A 16023-nucleotide genomic window follows, 5' to 3' on the forward strand; every position below is an offset into this window, starting at 1 on the left:
GAAATACACAAATTTCACATAAAAACAGTTGGTTATTGTAGCAAAGTTCGTATAAAAGGAAGGAAGAGGACACAGGGGTCGGCTGGACTGTTGATGCTCTTTTATTATCGTAACTTAAATCACACTCAGGCGTGTGTCTCCAGTCAAAACTCATGAACAATAAACACTTCCGGTTCACAGCACTTCCGGCTTCCGGGTCACATTCAGTCTCTTTGTGGGTCGCATCAACAGTCCGACTCTCTCTCTCCCTGGTCTCTGGTTCCGCTGGTGTTTTATCCCGTCTCCGCGCTCATTACTGGAACAAGAGACAGGTGTTATTAATCTGCGTCCAACCCACTCACTTACCGCTCGTCCCGCGGCTCTCTCTCCCGCTGCAGACCTCGCTGAACCACGCCCCCCTTGCCACAGTTATGTCTGTGCACGTATGCAGCAAGTACAGAAATCCCATGTGTATATTAGATCGGTGTGGTAAAGTGAAAGGAGTGTAATATACAGCTCTTACTGCTATATGCTGTTAATACGAATTAAACAAAAGAAAAACTGAAAATCAATCACTACTCTTGACTAACTAAACTTTTGTAGCTTTCTTAAAAGCACATTTCTTACTTGAATGCTGCTGTTAAATTCTCTGGCGAGGAGGTAAACATGGCTCGGACTGTGTACAGCTCACTCAGGATGGGGTCTAATAGGGCATTGTCCATCAACACTCTTGGGTGGAGCCTTTAAAATGTGACATCACTTTGCCCAGAATCTGTAAACGGCTTGTTCTCTGACACTATGATTAATGGGGATTTAAAAAAAGCAGTGGGTGGATTTTTACCATTATAGGGTGGTTGTGTACATACACTGCCTACACACATTTATGTTCAAAAAGTGAATTTTGCATAATAGGTGCCCTTTAAAGTTTATTATTACTTGAGTTTTATTCTCATTGCTGACCTAAATAATTTAGACATCAAAGACATCCTATTTGTCACTTTTTTTCTTATAGGTTTGTAGTGTTAGGTTTGAGGTGTCAAATTTGTGTTAGGAATGGTTCGGGAGAACATCAGAACCAATCAGGCACTGACCACCGGCCTTTTGCCCAGGTGACAGCGAGGACATGAGGCTAGACTCTCTCTCTCTCTGTGTGTGTGTATAAGCGTGTCGAGAAGCTTCAGAGGGTTACCGTGAGCTACTGCCAGGAAAGGCTGGCTCTGGTTCCCACAGCCAGTCCCCAGATGCCCAGAGCGAAGAGGGTAGGGTGCCTCATCTGCTGTGCAGAGAATACAAATAGGTCAGTCAGTGTTGTAGAGGAGGGGCTGCTCTGGTCAGGAAGCTCTGCCAGATGAATTCCTCCATCAGACTTGATGGTGAGGGCCATCTGCTGCAAATGTGGGGGAAGTCAAGCACGAAGTTGGGCGATGTCTCCTGTTAGCCTCTCACACAGGAAAGGGAGGGTGGGTGGTAGTGAGAAATAAGAGTAAAGGAGTTTGTGAGCAAGGTGCACACATGTCAGTCTTATAGTTAGAGCCCCACCCAGCACTATAACCATTCGAAATACTCTCTATGAGCTTAGATCTCACTCAAATGCGAAATAAATAATAGGACATTTAGAATAAATGTTCCCAGGTCTTTTAGAATAGTGTAAATAATGGAGGTATACACAAGCACAATCATGCTGAAAGATAATTAAATTTAGAGGTGGGAGAAATGGGGTAGAATGATGCCATTGCTTGCAAGTGATTTAGTGTTTTTAGGCTTGTGAAGAAAAGTCATATGTAACTTGATGAAACCTTTCGCTTGCGCGTTCTCTTTCATTTTCTTAGTATAAATTTGTTCTATATAAGCCATGAATTAGCATATTTGACAACAGATAAAACAATGGGGATGTAATATCTCATAGTTTAACATGAGGTCTGCTGGTTTAAGATCAGTGGACAATGCAAAATTGTGGATGTCATTCTTATTGTAGCAGCATCAGGACTTGTTATTGATGGTGCCAGACCCCCTGTGGTGAAAATCAAGTTTTAATTTTAAATGTCTATGTGGTGTTTTAATATGATACTTTAAGACAAACCATGTGCAAATGAATCAATTAACACCATTGCTGAGCTTTTTGTGACCTTAAAGTGGCAGTGTACGAAAGACAAAGATTTAGTTAATTTTTTTTTTTCTGAAGACAAACATAAATAGTGATGAAAGCCAACATGATGAACATATATTGACTGAATAATCCACTTTTTATAGAGGAATTAAAATTTTCACCTTTAGATTTGGAGCCAAATTACAGGGGGTAAAAATTACTTTAAAAGATGGCAGCTTCATTGTTTTATTTTTTACACAGAGATTGGTAGGTCTGTTAGAAATATCTGTTGACTTTTGTAATCTTTGTTGCTAGTTAAAAAATAGGGAAAAAGCACTTTAGTTTTTTGCCCCAAGTTTTTTCAGGCCTGTAACTCAAGAAGTATTAAAGATGTCTTAATATCCTTTTAGATTCTGGTTCTAAAAAATCTTAATGTGGTTCCATGAGTAAAATGGTCAATTGTACACATTTTCACTGGCCAAAACTGAATGTGGGTCATTTTGCATGCAGATAATACTTTTCTTTTAGAGGAATATCTGAACAACAAATAATGTTGAAACATCAAACAAATCTGTGATTGGCTACAGTGCTTACCGCTGCAAAAACACGTTCAAAACATATGACGTTCTCCATAGCACAAATATGCGCACTGTAGTGTTTACCAAATCGTTTCGTCAATATGATATTATTACAGTATCAACTGATGGTGCTCTTGCTTTCTGTAGAACTAAGGTAATTGGTTAAGCCTGGTAAGCCTGGTTAATTCTTATTCAGTTTCTGGTTCAAACATATATGGTTGAATTAAACCAATAGCTATTTCCACTTTCCTCTGTCTAGCATTTAGTACAGTTGACAGAGTAAGTCAGTTAGTCCGAGCTGGTGGGATTATGTAGAGGTATGTACTGATGTGCATATCAATGGATCCACATATACTAAATGAAGCATGGGTATATAGTAACATTCAAGCTATTTTAAGGCATTAATTATTTATTTTTACAAGATTTAAGTCAGACACAGGGACTTAAATTGTTTATTTGGTTCTGCTATCGGTTCATTTGACTTCGCTTTCACTAGGCAACATTTTGCTCTCACAAGGCAAGTTACGTGAATAAAACTGTCCACTTATTGGTCACAGTACACCTATGACTGTTACGGAAGCACACTCAGAGACAGAGATAGCAGTATAATTATTGAAAACAATAGAACAATATGGATATGATCAGGTAGGTAGGTAGGTAGAGAGTTGGAATCTTTGATAGAGTAATAATCAAAGTTCTGAATTTTACAGGGACTGGAGAGTGTGGATAAATTGGAGAGGTTGAAAGATGCACGCACTTCAATGGTTTGGCAGAGCGGGGACACGCAGGGAACAACACAGGTGATGCGGAGACAGGGAGGACACTGAAGGGAATCACAAGATGAACGCTGGAGAATTGACTTGGAAGATATCGCATGGAGAAAAAGGTAAGTGTCCACTTCGTGCAAATGGCAAATGACAGAGTTGAGGTGTTTGCTTTATATGGGTGTGCTGATGTGGGTGTAGATGGGGTGCAGGTGTGTGCGAATAGTATTCAGGAGAGGGTGTGCGTTGGGTTTGGCTTCTGCAGGAACCTGGCAGATCTGTTACAGTAAGTTCATGGGTTCTCCCGAGGGCTGAGGACCCCAACGTTGTGGTGGCCAACCTCTATCTCTGGGTGCTGGATGATCAGGATGTGCCATGTGAAAGGCCTCTGTCAGTGTTGGGTCTAGAATATCATCCCTGGGAACCTATGATCGTTCTTCTGGTCCATAACTTTTTAAGTCTACCAGATATTCCAGGATACCACCACGGCGCCAGGAGTGCAGAAGATCCTGGACCTGATATATAGTGCCGTCCTAGAGGAGCGATGGAAAGGGGGGCTCATCTGCTGGGCCACGTTCTGTGGAGACACATGAAGAAGGGACACATGAAATGTGAGGAGGGAGTTGAAGCTGATATGTGACAGGATTGATATTTTTGATGATTCTAAAGGGGCCAAAATATCTGTGACTCAGCTTCATGCAGGGCAGGCACATCCTGATGTCCCGAGTTGACAGCCAGACCTTCTGACCCGGTTGATAGGATGGAGCTTCAGATCTAAAAAGGTCATCCTGCCCACTGAAGCTGATGGTGAGCAGTGTCCCAGACCCTCTCTCTCTCTCTCTTAAGTATTGAAGATTCTTGTGCTCCGTAAGCACTGTGAATGGATGTTGAGAACCCTCCAACCAATGTCTTCACTCCTCTCGGGCTAGCTTGATGGCAAGGAGTTCCTGGTTTTCAATGTCATAGTTAACCTCCATCAGGCTGAGTTTCTTGGAAAATAAGGCACATGGATGGAATCTGGCTGGGGTCCCCTGCTACTGAGACAACACCGCTCCTACTCTGGTGGTGGACACATCCTGTCGTGAGTGCTGGCAGGAAAGAACAGAAGGATTCAATTGCAATTGAAAAATGATTTATTACTCTCAATACACACAGTAGATCAGAACAGTAATGTCTCAGAAGGCAGTAAGCAGCTCAGTCCATGAAGGGAAAACAGTAGGGCACTAGATGTATATCCGTAAAGCAGGGAGGCAAACAGGCAGACACGGTCGGCTGGAACCGGAACAGGGGCGAGGCAATCCCACAATGAAACACGAAACATGCAGTAAACCCACAGGACACACTGCAACAATCTGACAACAAGACTGAGTGAGACACACAAATAAATAGGTCCGGTAATGAGGGGCAGCAGGTGAGAGTGATACAGAGCTTTGTCTGTAAATGTGAAACCTGTGAAGCGCTGGAGCTCCTTGATGGGGGTTGAAGTGAGCCAGTCCTTGACAATGTCCACTTTCCCCTCATCCATATGGATTTCATTGTTACTTATGCAATAACTAAGGAACTGCTCTGAGGGTTGATGAATTTTTGGCCATGCTCCGGGAGTAGACAAGGATGCCACCAATGTAGATAAGTACAGACCGGTGGAGATATTTCTGGAGAACCTCATGCATGAAGTTCTGGAATAAGGAGGGGGCGTTGACCAGTCCATACGGCATGACGAGTTACTCGTAGTGACCTGTGCGGGTCACAAAAGCTGTCTTCCACTCATACCCCTCATGTATCTGGATGAAGTTATATGTGCTGATGAGGTCCAACATGTGACATCCAACTCTTTATAAAGGGGTAAGATCACCCAAAAATGAAAATTTTATCATTATTACTTAACCTCATGTCGTCTGACACCAGTAAGACCTCTGTTCATCTTCAGAATACAAATTCATATATTTTGGTTGAAATCCGAAGGCTCAGAAAGGCTGCCATTGGCAGCAATGACATTTCCTCTCTCAACCCATAAAAGGTACTAAAGTGGTTGTTACAAAGTCCATCTCACTACAGTGGTTCTATAATAATTTTATGAAACGACAAGAATAGTTTTTGTGCGCAAAAAACTCTGAATAACGATGTAATAAAGTTCGTAGAAATGGGAAGGAAGGAGGCAGGAACTGGCAAACGTTCATTAACTTTAATTCAAAACAATAAACAAAACGAAAGTAACGCGGGCAGCCCCTCACGGACGACAGCCTGCACACAAATAACAAAACATAAACAAAACTCAACGTAAAGTCCAGGCCTGGTCCTCTCTCGTCCCTGACTGGTGTCGCTCGTCCTTAAATGCCTCCGAGCTCCCTCATGAGAGGACTCAAGACCGGTGTGGCTCGCAGGTGACGCTCTTTCGCAATCACTTCCCCAGTCTCGCTCGCTCCTCCCATGTCTCTCGCTTGTTCACCTCGCCACATACCCCCATTGCCCCTCACAGGCCAGGGGGTAACACCCGAGACAGCGCCTACTCCCCCCGGGGGGCCCAATCTCTGCGTCTCACGTGTCTAGGGTATGGGCAGACGAGAAGAGAGAAGCGGGACAGCGAGACCGAGACCATGTCTCTTGCATGTTCACCTCGCCACAAACGACTTGTATAGTGGTGGCCGATTTCAAAACACTGCTTCGTGAAGCTTTGGAGCGTTATGAATCAGTGTATCAAAACTGCAGTTCACGTGAATCACGTGATTTCAGCAGTTTGGTGGTTTGACACGAATCATGAATCAATGTGCCGATTCATTAAGATCCGAAGCCTCAGGAAACAGTTTTTTGAAACACAAAAACTATTCTTGTCCCTTAATTAAAATATTGTCACCTGTTTTCAACAAAAATATCTTGAAGATGAATGGCTGTCTTATGGTCTGAACAGTAAGAAGGTAAATAATTAATGACAGAATTTACATTTTTTGGTTAACTAATGCTGAGCTTTGCGTCCGGTGTGCGACCCCCTTGAAGCCTTGTGTGATTTTTTGAAAGTGAGAGAATCCTGGGAGGGCACACGGCGGCGCGAGTATAAATAACCTGATATTGTTTTGAACTTGTGTTCCTGTGTTCCATGTGTTCCTAAAAATATGCATACATTTTTACGTTGGCACGTGACTGTTTCAAACCCATGTTAGACCCGTGTTTTCCCCTTGTCCGACCTGACCCGCACCTGTATCCGACACAGTTGGATGGTTTTTCACCCGTTTCAGCCTGAACCTGTGCAGGACTCTGTCTTGGCTACCACACATCATAACACACTCAAGATCCTGGTTGGCTCGGTCAGTTTGACCATTGCACTGGAGATGGAAACCCCGAGGACAGACTTACAGTTGCTCCCAGTAACCTACAAAACTCTCCAGAATTTGGATATAAATTGGGGACCCCTGTTGGAGACCACATCTATTGGGAGGCCATGTATACAAAAGATGTGATGTACGACAGCCACTGCTGTCTCCTTAGCAAAAGGTAATTTAGGTAAATTAATGAAATGAGCCACCTTTGTGAATTGGCAAAGACCATCAAAACGTCCGTCTTGCCCTGGGAGGGTGGTAACAAAATCAAGCGCAATGTGGGACCAGGGTCTCAAAGGGACAGACAGTGGTTAAAGCGGTTAACCCATCTGGAGGCCGATTGGAAGTCTTACCAAAGGCACAAACGGAACAAGCCAAAACAAATTCCTGAATGTTACGAGCCATACATGGCCACCAGAATCATTGTCTGACGAAAAAAACGGTTCGATTATCTCCTGGATGACAAGCCATGTTGGAACCATGACCCCATCATACAACGTTGGGTCGTAGACCCTCTGGCATGAATAATCGACTCGGTGGTCCATTGGGCAGAGGTGTTACCCCTTCTAAGGCCGATTTGACCTTCAATTCGATCTCCCATGTGAGTGTGGAGACAACAAGTCTCTCAGGTAAAATGCACTTGGGAGTAGACGGGTGAGGTCAAAAATGTGAGATGAAGCATCAAGCTTGATGTTTTTAGAGCTCGGGTGGTACGAGAGAACAATATCAAAACATCCGAAAAAAGTGATCACCAAGCCTGCCTGGAGTTAAAGGGGTACTTCAGCGCTGGGAAGATGAATCTGTATTTAAACTGAGTCATCAATGTAGAGAGTGTAGAAATGTAGAAATTATTTTTAAATTTGGTGCCTTCTAGACTGAGAAAAGACAGAAAATGTTTTTTGGTCTCATGGGGATGAAAGACTACAATTCCCAGAATGCTTCGCTGCCCTGTGAGGCCATTCCCAAAGCCAACAACTTGATTACTGTGACTGAGTTGGAGAAGACATTACAATTAAAAACTGAACTTGTCTGTTCAATATAATGAGTGAGTCACCGCGTGAGTATCACAGCACTGAGCACTTACTGCAGGAGTCAGATACATGAGCTGAATGAGCATTCGTGATGAGAGCTGAGGTAATCGCGACTACTTTCGCGGCATACATTCACAACGCGAGTTCAGTCTGGCGCGTTTCAGTTCATGCCTTTGCAAGCTTAACTTTCATAGAAATTAATTTAAGAAGTTAAAAGACTTACATTGCTAAAAGACTTACAAACGTCATAGCTCTGTTTAAATGAATGCCTGTAGCTGCGAGCTGAGCTCTCCCTGCGAGCTGAGTGTGATCTCCCATCCCCCATGCACGGGTTCAAAACATACGGAAATGGCTCCCTCTGCTGGCTGTAGTTACAGCTAGTCTTTTGCCAAACATTCCTCCTATGAGGAATAGGAGGAATTTTTCCAGAAATAAAATGCATAAATCTCTTGTCTCAGGGGGATATGAGGGGGGAAAGCACAATCATCTATAACTTTTTTGTTTTAAATTTAATTTACTTAAATTTAATTTGTTTTAAATTTTATTAATATCTTTATGTACAACATGTACATACAACATGTACATTTCTTGTACATGTTCTTCTACATGTACAAAAACTTCCAAGTGTAAGCCCAAAATTAGGTTCATATTCCAAGCCATTCCATAATTAGATTAATTTGAATCTGGACATCCCCTTTTCAGCTCTACCCCCCAAAAGGGGGGTGATACTTAAAGGGTTAAATCCAGTATTTAAGGGTCAGATAAATCGCACGAAGGGAGCAATGCTACCGCCTCGTGAAGGCAGAGAAATCTCGGGAGAAGATGGCGCGCACGCCAGTATAGCTCAAAAGTGATGAGCTAGAGGGGCGGCGCTGCGGCATCAGCCAATGAATTGCCGTGATTCTATAAGTGCTTCAGACAATCTGCACGCCCATGGGCGTACTCCATATGCGTCATTTCGCAGCGTCGCGTGAACCCATGAAAGTGAACTCAAATACACCATATGTGGATGCATAAAAAGCTTATATTTCATATTAAAGACATAGACTTTAAGAATTGAAATCACAGACAAAAAGCAGTTAATATAATCATAATAAGTATTATTATTCATGTTACACTTTGTACACTTTGTAAAGCAAACAAACTATTAAAAAGCGGCAAACCTTCCAGCACACTCAGTGTTCAAATTCTCTCACTCGTTTTCATTCATTCCTTCAAGTGAACTATATTAGTTGACTTATATAGGGAAAAGTGATTTAGGGTGTTGGGTCAATTTTGGATACAGCCCTTCTCTGAGATAAATCGTCATTCCCATATTAAAGATTTGTTCAAAATGAACATGGTCGAAACATAACTACAGTCAGTAACTGTTTGTGGATACCATAGGAATGAATGAGAAGTGAAATCCTAAATGGAATCCTACCTGTTGGGCAATTGGCTGTGATTTTTCTTATAAAACAGCATTTTTTCAGCTGTAAACACTAAAAATAGCTTAATCCATAACAAGTTTAAGCAAACATGTTGAAGATTACTAGCCTGACAAGCCAGACCCACATCAAGAAGTTTGGTCTGGAAACTCACCATTGACAGGGCTCAATCCGAGGGGTAAACAGTTGTCTTTCAAACTCCCTCTGCACGCGATAGGATACGCTACACAACCAACCAGACCAACGAAGGTGACACAGAGCTTGTTGATAGATTAAACATTCGCCGTATCCGCTCGGCAAAACTCCGAACACATCTTCCCTTTTTAAGAATGACTTCAGTGCCATTCTTTGTTCTTTTCTGAGAGAAAAGCTTAACTCCAAGTCTTTCAGAGTTGCAGTCAAAGCTGATTCGAAAGACCGCCGTTCGCCAGTTTCTGTGTTTACTAGAAGCACGCAAATGCAACTCGGCCGTCGTCATTATGGCCCCACCCACCGACTCTATACACGATGTGATTGGCCCGGCAAGAGTTAGGGGATTACAGCTTAGAAGGGTATTGAGAGTTGCTAGACGACACTCGCGGGCAGATTAGATTTGCTGCCGCTAGGATGCGTCTAGATTTCTAGGCTAGAAGATTACGCTATTCTTTGCTAACATTTGAGGCTTGCTACCTTAACAACACATTCTCACACCCAACTCGTCACATATGGACGCTTGACCCGGACCCCTTGTCGTCACTTTTCAACGAGCTGGGCGTACCTTTATCGTCAATTTTCGACGTGCAGGGTAGTCCGATAGACTTTCGACGCGCTGGGTGCTCCATTCATTTCAATGAGAAACCTTTGGCGTCATACACAGATGCACTGGGAATGGAAAATAATTTATTTTTTGTTTTATTTATTGAAATTATTTATTGGTTTATAATTTTGCCATTATGACATGTTGGAGTGTGCTTCTCAATTAAATCAGCAAGCATAATTTCATTTACATTTATTTTATTTACGCTATTTAGACACATTTTAACATGATTTCATTTACATTTATTTAATTTATGCAATTTAGACACATTTTAACATGATTTCATTTACATTTATTTTATTTACGCTATTTAGACACATTTTAACATGTAACCCAACCCCACCCCATCCCTAAACCTACCCATTTGTGTGAACATGATATAAAACACAGGATATAACATACGACTGCATCCACGAGTTATTCAAAAAAGTTAAATAATCCAAGTTTTCCAAGGCCAAACGATTGATTTGCATGAAGAAAATCCCCAAAAGCGATCAGCATCTCCATCCGCCGAAGATCATGAACACATCAAATTTCAAATATTGCCGCCCGTACTTCAGATTTCATAGTGAAATTGCATTGGCTCTCATACGTCTTTTGACCAATTGCGTCATTACGTCAGCATTGATTGTAAAATGTCATTGGCTCTCCTGTGTCTTGTGACCGATTGCGTCATGTTTATGAGTCTTTTGAAATTATTTGAATGAGATATGATTAAGTTCGTTCACGGGGCAGCGGGATCACCATTTCAGTGATTAAAACATCAAGATCAATTCTGTTCTTCACATGAAGACATCGTATGACTTCAGAAGACTTGGAATGCAACATGAGCTAATACTTTTATACTGCTTTGGTCAGATTTTGCAATGACTGTACATTTATTTGCCTGGTATGTGTTTTATATTGTTAAGATGTGGGTAGGTGTAAGGTAGGAGTTGGGTTAGTTGCTCCAAAATATAAAAGTAGCCTTTAAATATTAATAAAATCCTGTCTGCTTTTACAAACGCAAAGAATTAAATCCGTCTGTGTATGACGCCAAAGGTTTCCCATTGAAATGAATGGAGCACCCAGCGCGTCGAAAAATGACGCCTAGGGGCACCTTTAGCGTCTTCTTTGTGACGCGGAAGGCACTTGACCATGCTTCGGATTTTGACACCTTGGGAGTGAGAACGTGTTGGCCTTAAAGGGACCCCATTGACTTACATAGTATGGGGGAAAAATACTATTGAAGTCAATGACTACCTCATTCAGGCGATCTTGGACCGATTGGTTTGTTGCAGATCTGTGCCTGAGAGCCATGTTAATACTGTTTATGCCTAAATGGACAAAAAACGAACTGAGAAAACATGCCAGGTTCCGAGACAAATGCTCCATATGAGGCAGGTGTGAAAACACCCTAATTAAACTCTTTTGCGTGAATGATGTAAAAAGTGTGTATACTAAAAGGGAAAACATTAAAAAAAAAACATACTGACATGTTCTCATTGTATTTATGTTGGTTTCATATGGTTTTGACAAATGGCACCACATGGCCATAAGATTTTGAACGTAACATTTCGTAAGCAGTGATGGTTATTTTAGAATATTTTTTTTCCCCTAAGAAATAATAACAAAACATTATTGAAAGCTATTAAATAAGGTTTTCTTCATTATTTCTGGACATTTTTTACTTTATGCATGGCAAAAATATACAATATATTGCTCATCATATTAGAGAGTATTCAGGCCATTATATGTATGAACTGCATTTTTTTATGAGTGTCACATCACTGATCCAAATTTCCATTGTATAAGAGCTTAACTGTACACTTTTGAAAAAAAATCTTACTATAACAATGTCCTCATGAGCTAATTGTTCTTGCGTGAGCGGGAAGCCTTACGTCCAGTTTTGGACTCTTCTAATGGAAATTCCTGATATGACAAATAGTGTTTAATCAGCATGTAAAAATAGAAATGTTTTGGTTGTGATGTAATCTAATTGTAATATTCTTTACAGTAATTCACCCCAGTCTTGGCTGCATGCACCTCTTTGAGTGCTTGATTTACATTGGCAATAAATCAAATCCCACTCCTGATTAAGTTCAGAAAAATCCAACTAAAAATAAGCAGCTTTGAGTGACTTGCCCTGGTCAATATCATAAAGTCAAAACAGCCTTCACCAATATGAGACATTCCAGAGTTTTACAGTGATATCGGTTTTCCTGTTTTACACCCGTGCTGAGTTAAAGGCACAAAAAGCTGATGAAAATACAGGAAATAGACCCAGTCAGAGTTGAGGGTTTTGCGGCTTGTGGAATTGTAACTCCTGCCAAAATGTAAATATACATGATCTGGATTATAAGGTTTGGCTCATACAGTATGCAAGTAAAAATTTCATAAAAATCTAAATATGCACAGAACACTGTAATCATGCATTCAGACCAGTCAATCTTTTCTGATTGTAAATACAAAGTGTTGTATAAATAGCACTTTTATCTTTTGATTTGAGGATAAAGCTCATTGTCTGCACTTCTCGTTAAAGTTAGTTGTTTGCATATCCAACCAAGTCGATGGTTTCTTTATGCTGATTCAAAATGCTTGTAATTACGCAGAACTCTACTGACAAATGCATTTCTTGTAATCTCTCTTCCAATTTCCCACTTGCAACATAAATTAATCATATTACAATTGAACGAGCTGTCTGCTTAATATGCTCATTTTTTTCCCTCCATTTCACCGTTGCTTTGCAACACATCCGTCTCTATGATTATTTCAACTGGTGCCAGCAAATGACTGTGACCTCTTTAATTTGGCCTGTGATGAGGGCCCCTCCAATTCTCCACAGTCCCCTTTTAAAGCACAAAAAAGTAGAGAGTGAAAGCAATGTTGTTGCCATGGCTACCTGCTGGCAGCCTCCACCGTGTACCGAAAGCCCCCACAATGAACAGCACTGGCTGTTCCCAACCCTGAGCCTGGGTGGGAGGGGTGGAGCTGCTTGGAAACAAGGGGAGGTCTCTCTTCTACTAAACCAAGGCTGCTGGCTGGGGAAAGAGCAACAAAAGGTTCAACACAAACCCAATGCTCTCCCTTGTGTCCGTGTGGCTGGGTGATGGGCGCGCTCTGTATACAGTATTTGGCCATTCGGATGATGCCAGGGGCTGTTATCGGTCCTCATGACAGGTTGATTATCACTGCACAACTCAGCTGAAACTCCCTAAACAGATCCTTATGAAAACTGCCCATAGTTCTTACATAGCAACTATAGTTAAACTGTGGTGTTTGTGTTAAGACCATAGCAACAGCAGGTAAAACCATGGAGGAGTCCTTATTGCAATGCTTAGACCAAAAGTAACTATGGTTTCTGCAGTTAGTGCTAGTACATAGTTCCTATAGTATTTATGTTTCATAAGAAAAGTAAGAGGATTTATACAACCATATTTAACGAATTCTGTTCCAGAACGGCCATGTTGTATACTGCCTACATAGGCAGCAGTCTTCTAAGGCAGCATCCTAACTGTCATCTGACTAATGTGGAATGCTGGACATAGGTAGCAACTTCGCAAGTCATGCGGTGTCAATTTAAATCCAGGAAACACACCTCGCATTTTATTTCAGTAGATTAAAGGGTTATGAAAGGATCATATAATGGTACATGCACTTTTACAAGTTGATTGTACAGAAATGTGTGTTGGCAGAGCCTGTACACAACCATCCTTTAACGACAAAAAGTGTTTTTTTGTTTTGTTCTCCTTATATGTCTCAAATCGAGCCAGTAAAATCAAATAATTATACAGCAGGTTTTGCTAAGAAGCTGCTCCTAAATAAAGGATTGGTACCAACTATTCATGTTTCTGCTGCACCAGAAGAAGTGAGTGTAGTTTGATACGCTTGCACGTTTCACAATGAATGCGGTTAAAGTTTACAGGGTAAGTTAGTTAGTAAGTTGCATACTTTCTACGGTCGTGGTCAAAATTGTTGGTACCCCTGGTAAATATGATCAAATATGGCTGTAAAAAATAAATCTGCATTGTTTATCCTTTTGATCTTTTATTTAAAAAAAAATCACAAAAAATCTAACCTTTCATTGAAGTAAAATAATTGAAAATCAGGGATAAATCACATTATGAAATAAATGCTTTTCTCCAAAACACGTTGGCCACAATTGTTGGTACCCTTTTATTAAATACTTTTTGCAACCTCCTTTTCCCAAGATAATAGCTCTGAGTCTTCTTCTATAATGCCTAATACGTTTGGAGAACACCTGACAAGAGATCAGAGACTATTCCTCCATACTGAATCTCTCCAGATCCTTCAGATTCCCAGATCCATGTTGGTGCTTCATCTCTTCAGTTCAGCCACTCATTCTCTACAGGGTTCAGGTCAGGAAACTGGGATGGTCATGGGAGAAGCTTCATTTTGTGCTCAGTAACACATTTGTGTGTTGATTTTGATGTTTGTTTTGTATCGTTGTCCTGATGGGAGATCCAATCCTGATCTATTATAAGATTTCTAGCAGAATCCATCAGGTTTAGATTTTTTGTCTGTTGGTATTTGCTAGAATCCATGATACCATGTATCTGAACAAGATGTCCAGGACCTCCAGCAAAAAAATAGGCCCACAACATAAAAGATCCAGTGGTATTTTTAGCCGTGGGCATGGGGTACTTTTTATCCCTGTTTGCACCAAACCCATCTGGTAGATTTGCTGCCAAAAAGCTATTTTATAGTTTCATCTGACCACAGAACCAAGTCCCTTTTGACTTTCCAGTCATGTCTGACAACTGAATATGCTGGAGTTTGTTTATGGATGAGCGAGGAGGATTTTTCATGAATCGCTCCCAAACAACATGTGGTGATGTAGGGGTTGTTTAATTTTTTTTTTAGGCTTTCTGACCCCAAGACTCAACTAATCTCTGCGATTCTCCATCTGTGAACCTTGGAGAGTCGTTGTGCACTCAAACGTTCCTCCTCGCCGTGCATTAGGACAATATACACACACGTCCTCTTTCAGGCAGATTTGTAACATCTTTAGTTATATAGAGCTTCTTAATTATTGCCCTGATGGTGGAAATGGGGATTTTCAATGCTTTAGCTATTTTCCTACAGCCTCTTTCTATTTTGTGATGCTCAACAATCTTTTGCTGCACATCAGAACTATATTCTTTGCTTCACTCATTGTGATAAATGATTAAGGGAATTAGGCTTTTATGCCTCCTTATTTTTATACTCCTGTGAAACAAGACATCCTAGCTGGACAATTTCATGTTCCTTGTCACCTTGGTGTGCTAAAAAATGTAAATATTAATGTAAATATACTTCAGAAATATTTTACTCATTTAAAATTCTAGGGGTACCAACAATTGTGGCCAATGTGTTTTAGAGAAAAGCATGTATTTCATAATGTGATTTACCCACCATTTTCAATTCTTTTACTTAAATGAAAGGTTGGATTTTTGTGAATGTTTTAAATAAAAGATCAAAAGGATAAACAATGCAGTTTGTTTTTTTACAGCCATATTTGATCATATTTACCAGTGGTACCAACAATTTTGACCATGACTGTATGTATGACATTGTCAATATAATTCATAATCCCATGTTTTTTAAAGAACAATGCTTTATGGTTATTGTGTTATTACAAACTGTTTACGCTGGTGATAAATTTAACGTGGTAACACCACACTAAGCTTACTTTTGTGGATGGTTTATAACGGTGTCTGTTACTGTAAAAAACAGTTACACTGCATAGATAATGTTACGCATCATTGGCAAGCATACATTTACCAAAAAAACATTTTCATTGGCATTAGCTGTAATATCAATCTGTCAATGAACTATACATATACATCAGTAAACTCAAAGGTAAGAACACATCAAAGTGACATTACGTTAAACAACCATTTAGAAATGTCCTGTTCGAGCCTTAATCTTCAAACTTCGTTGGGGCCGTCATCTTATTCTGGGTTCGACATAGATACGGTTGCACAGATGTGTCCTCAAAACGCCCCACAGAACAAATGGGCGGGGTGAGCAAAGCTCATTATCATTTAAAGACGCATGCACTGAAATGGC

General features: G+C 40.8%; 1 protein-coding gene across 1 annotated transcript in view; it reads left to right on the forward strand.

Annotated features, from left to right (window-relative positions):
- The first annotated feature begins 3356 nt into the window (after positions 1 to 3356).
- Positions 3357 to 16023, forward strand: part of klf12b (Kruppel like factor 12b) — a 74128-nt gene continuing 61461 nt past the window's right edge. Inside the window, exon 1 of the mRNA XM_067443972.1 lies at positions 3357 to 3529. Coding sequence (XP_067300073.1) covers positions 3484 to 3529 — 46 coding nt within the window. The 5' untranslated portion in view covers positions 3357 to 3483. The remainder of the gene's footprint in view (positions 3530 to 16023) is intronic.

The sequence above is a fragment of the Pseudorasbora parva genome, chromosome 5 (assembly GCF_024679245.1).
Source record: "Pseudorasbora parva isolate DD20220531a chromosome 5, ASM2467924v1, whole genome shotgun sequence".
NCBI lineage: Eukaryota > Metazoa > Chordata > Actinopteri > Cypriniformes > Gobionidae > Pseudorasbora > Pseudorasbora parva.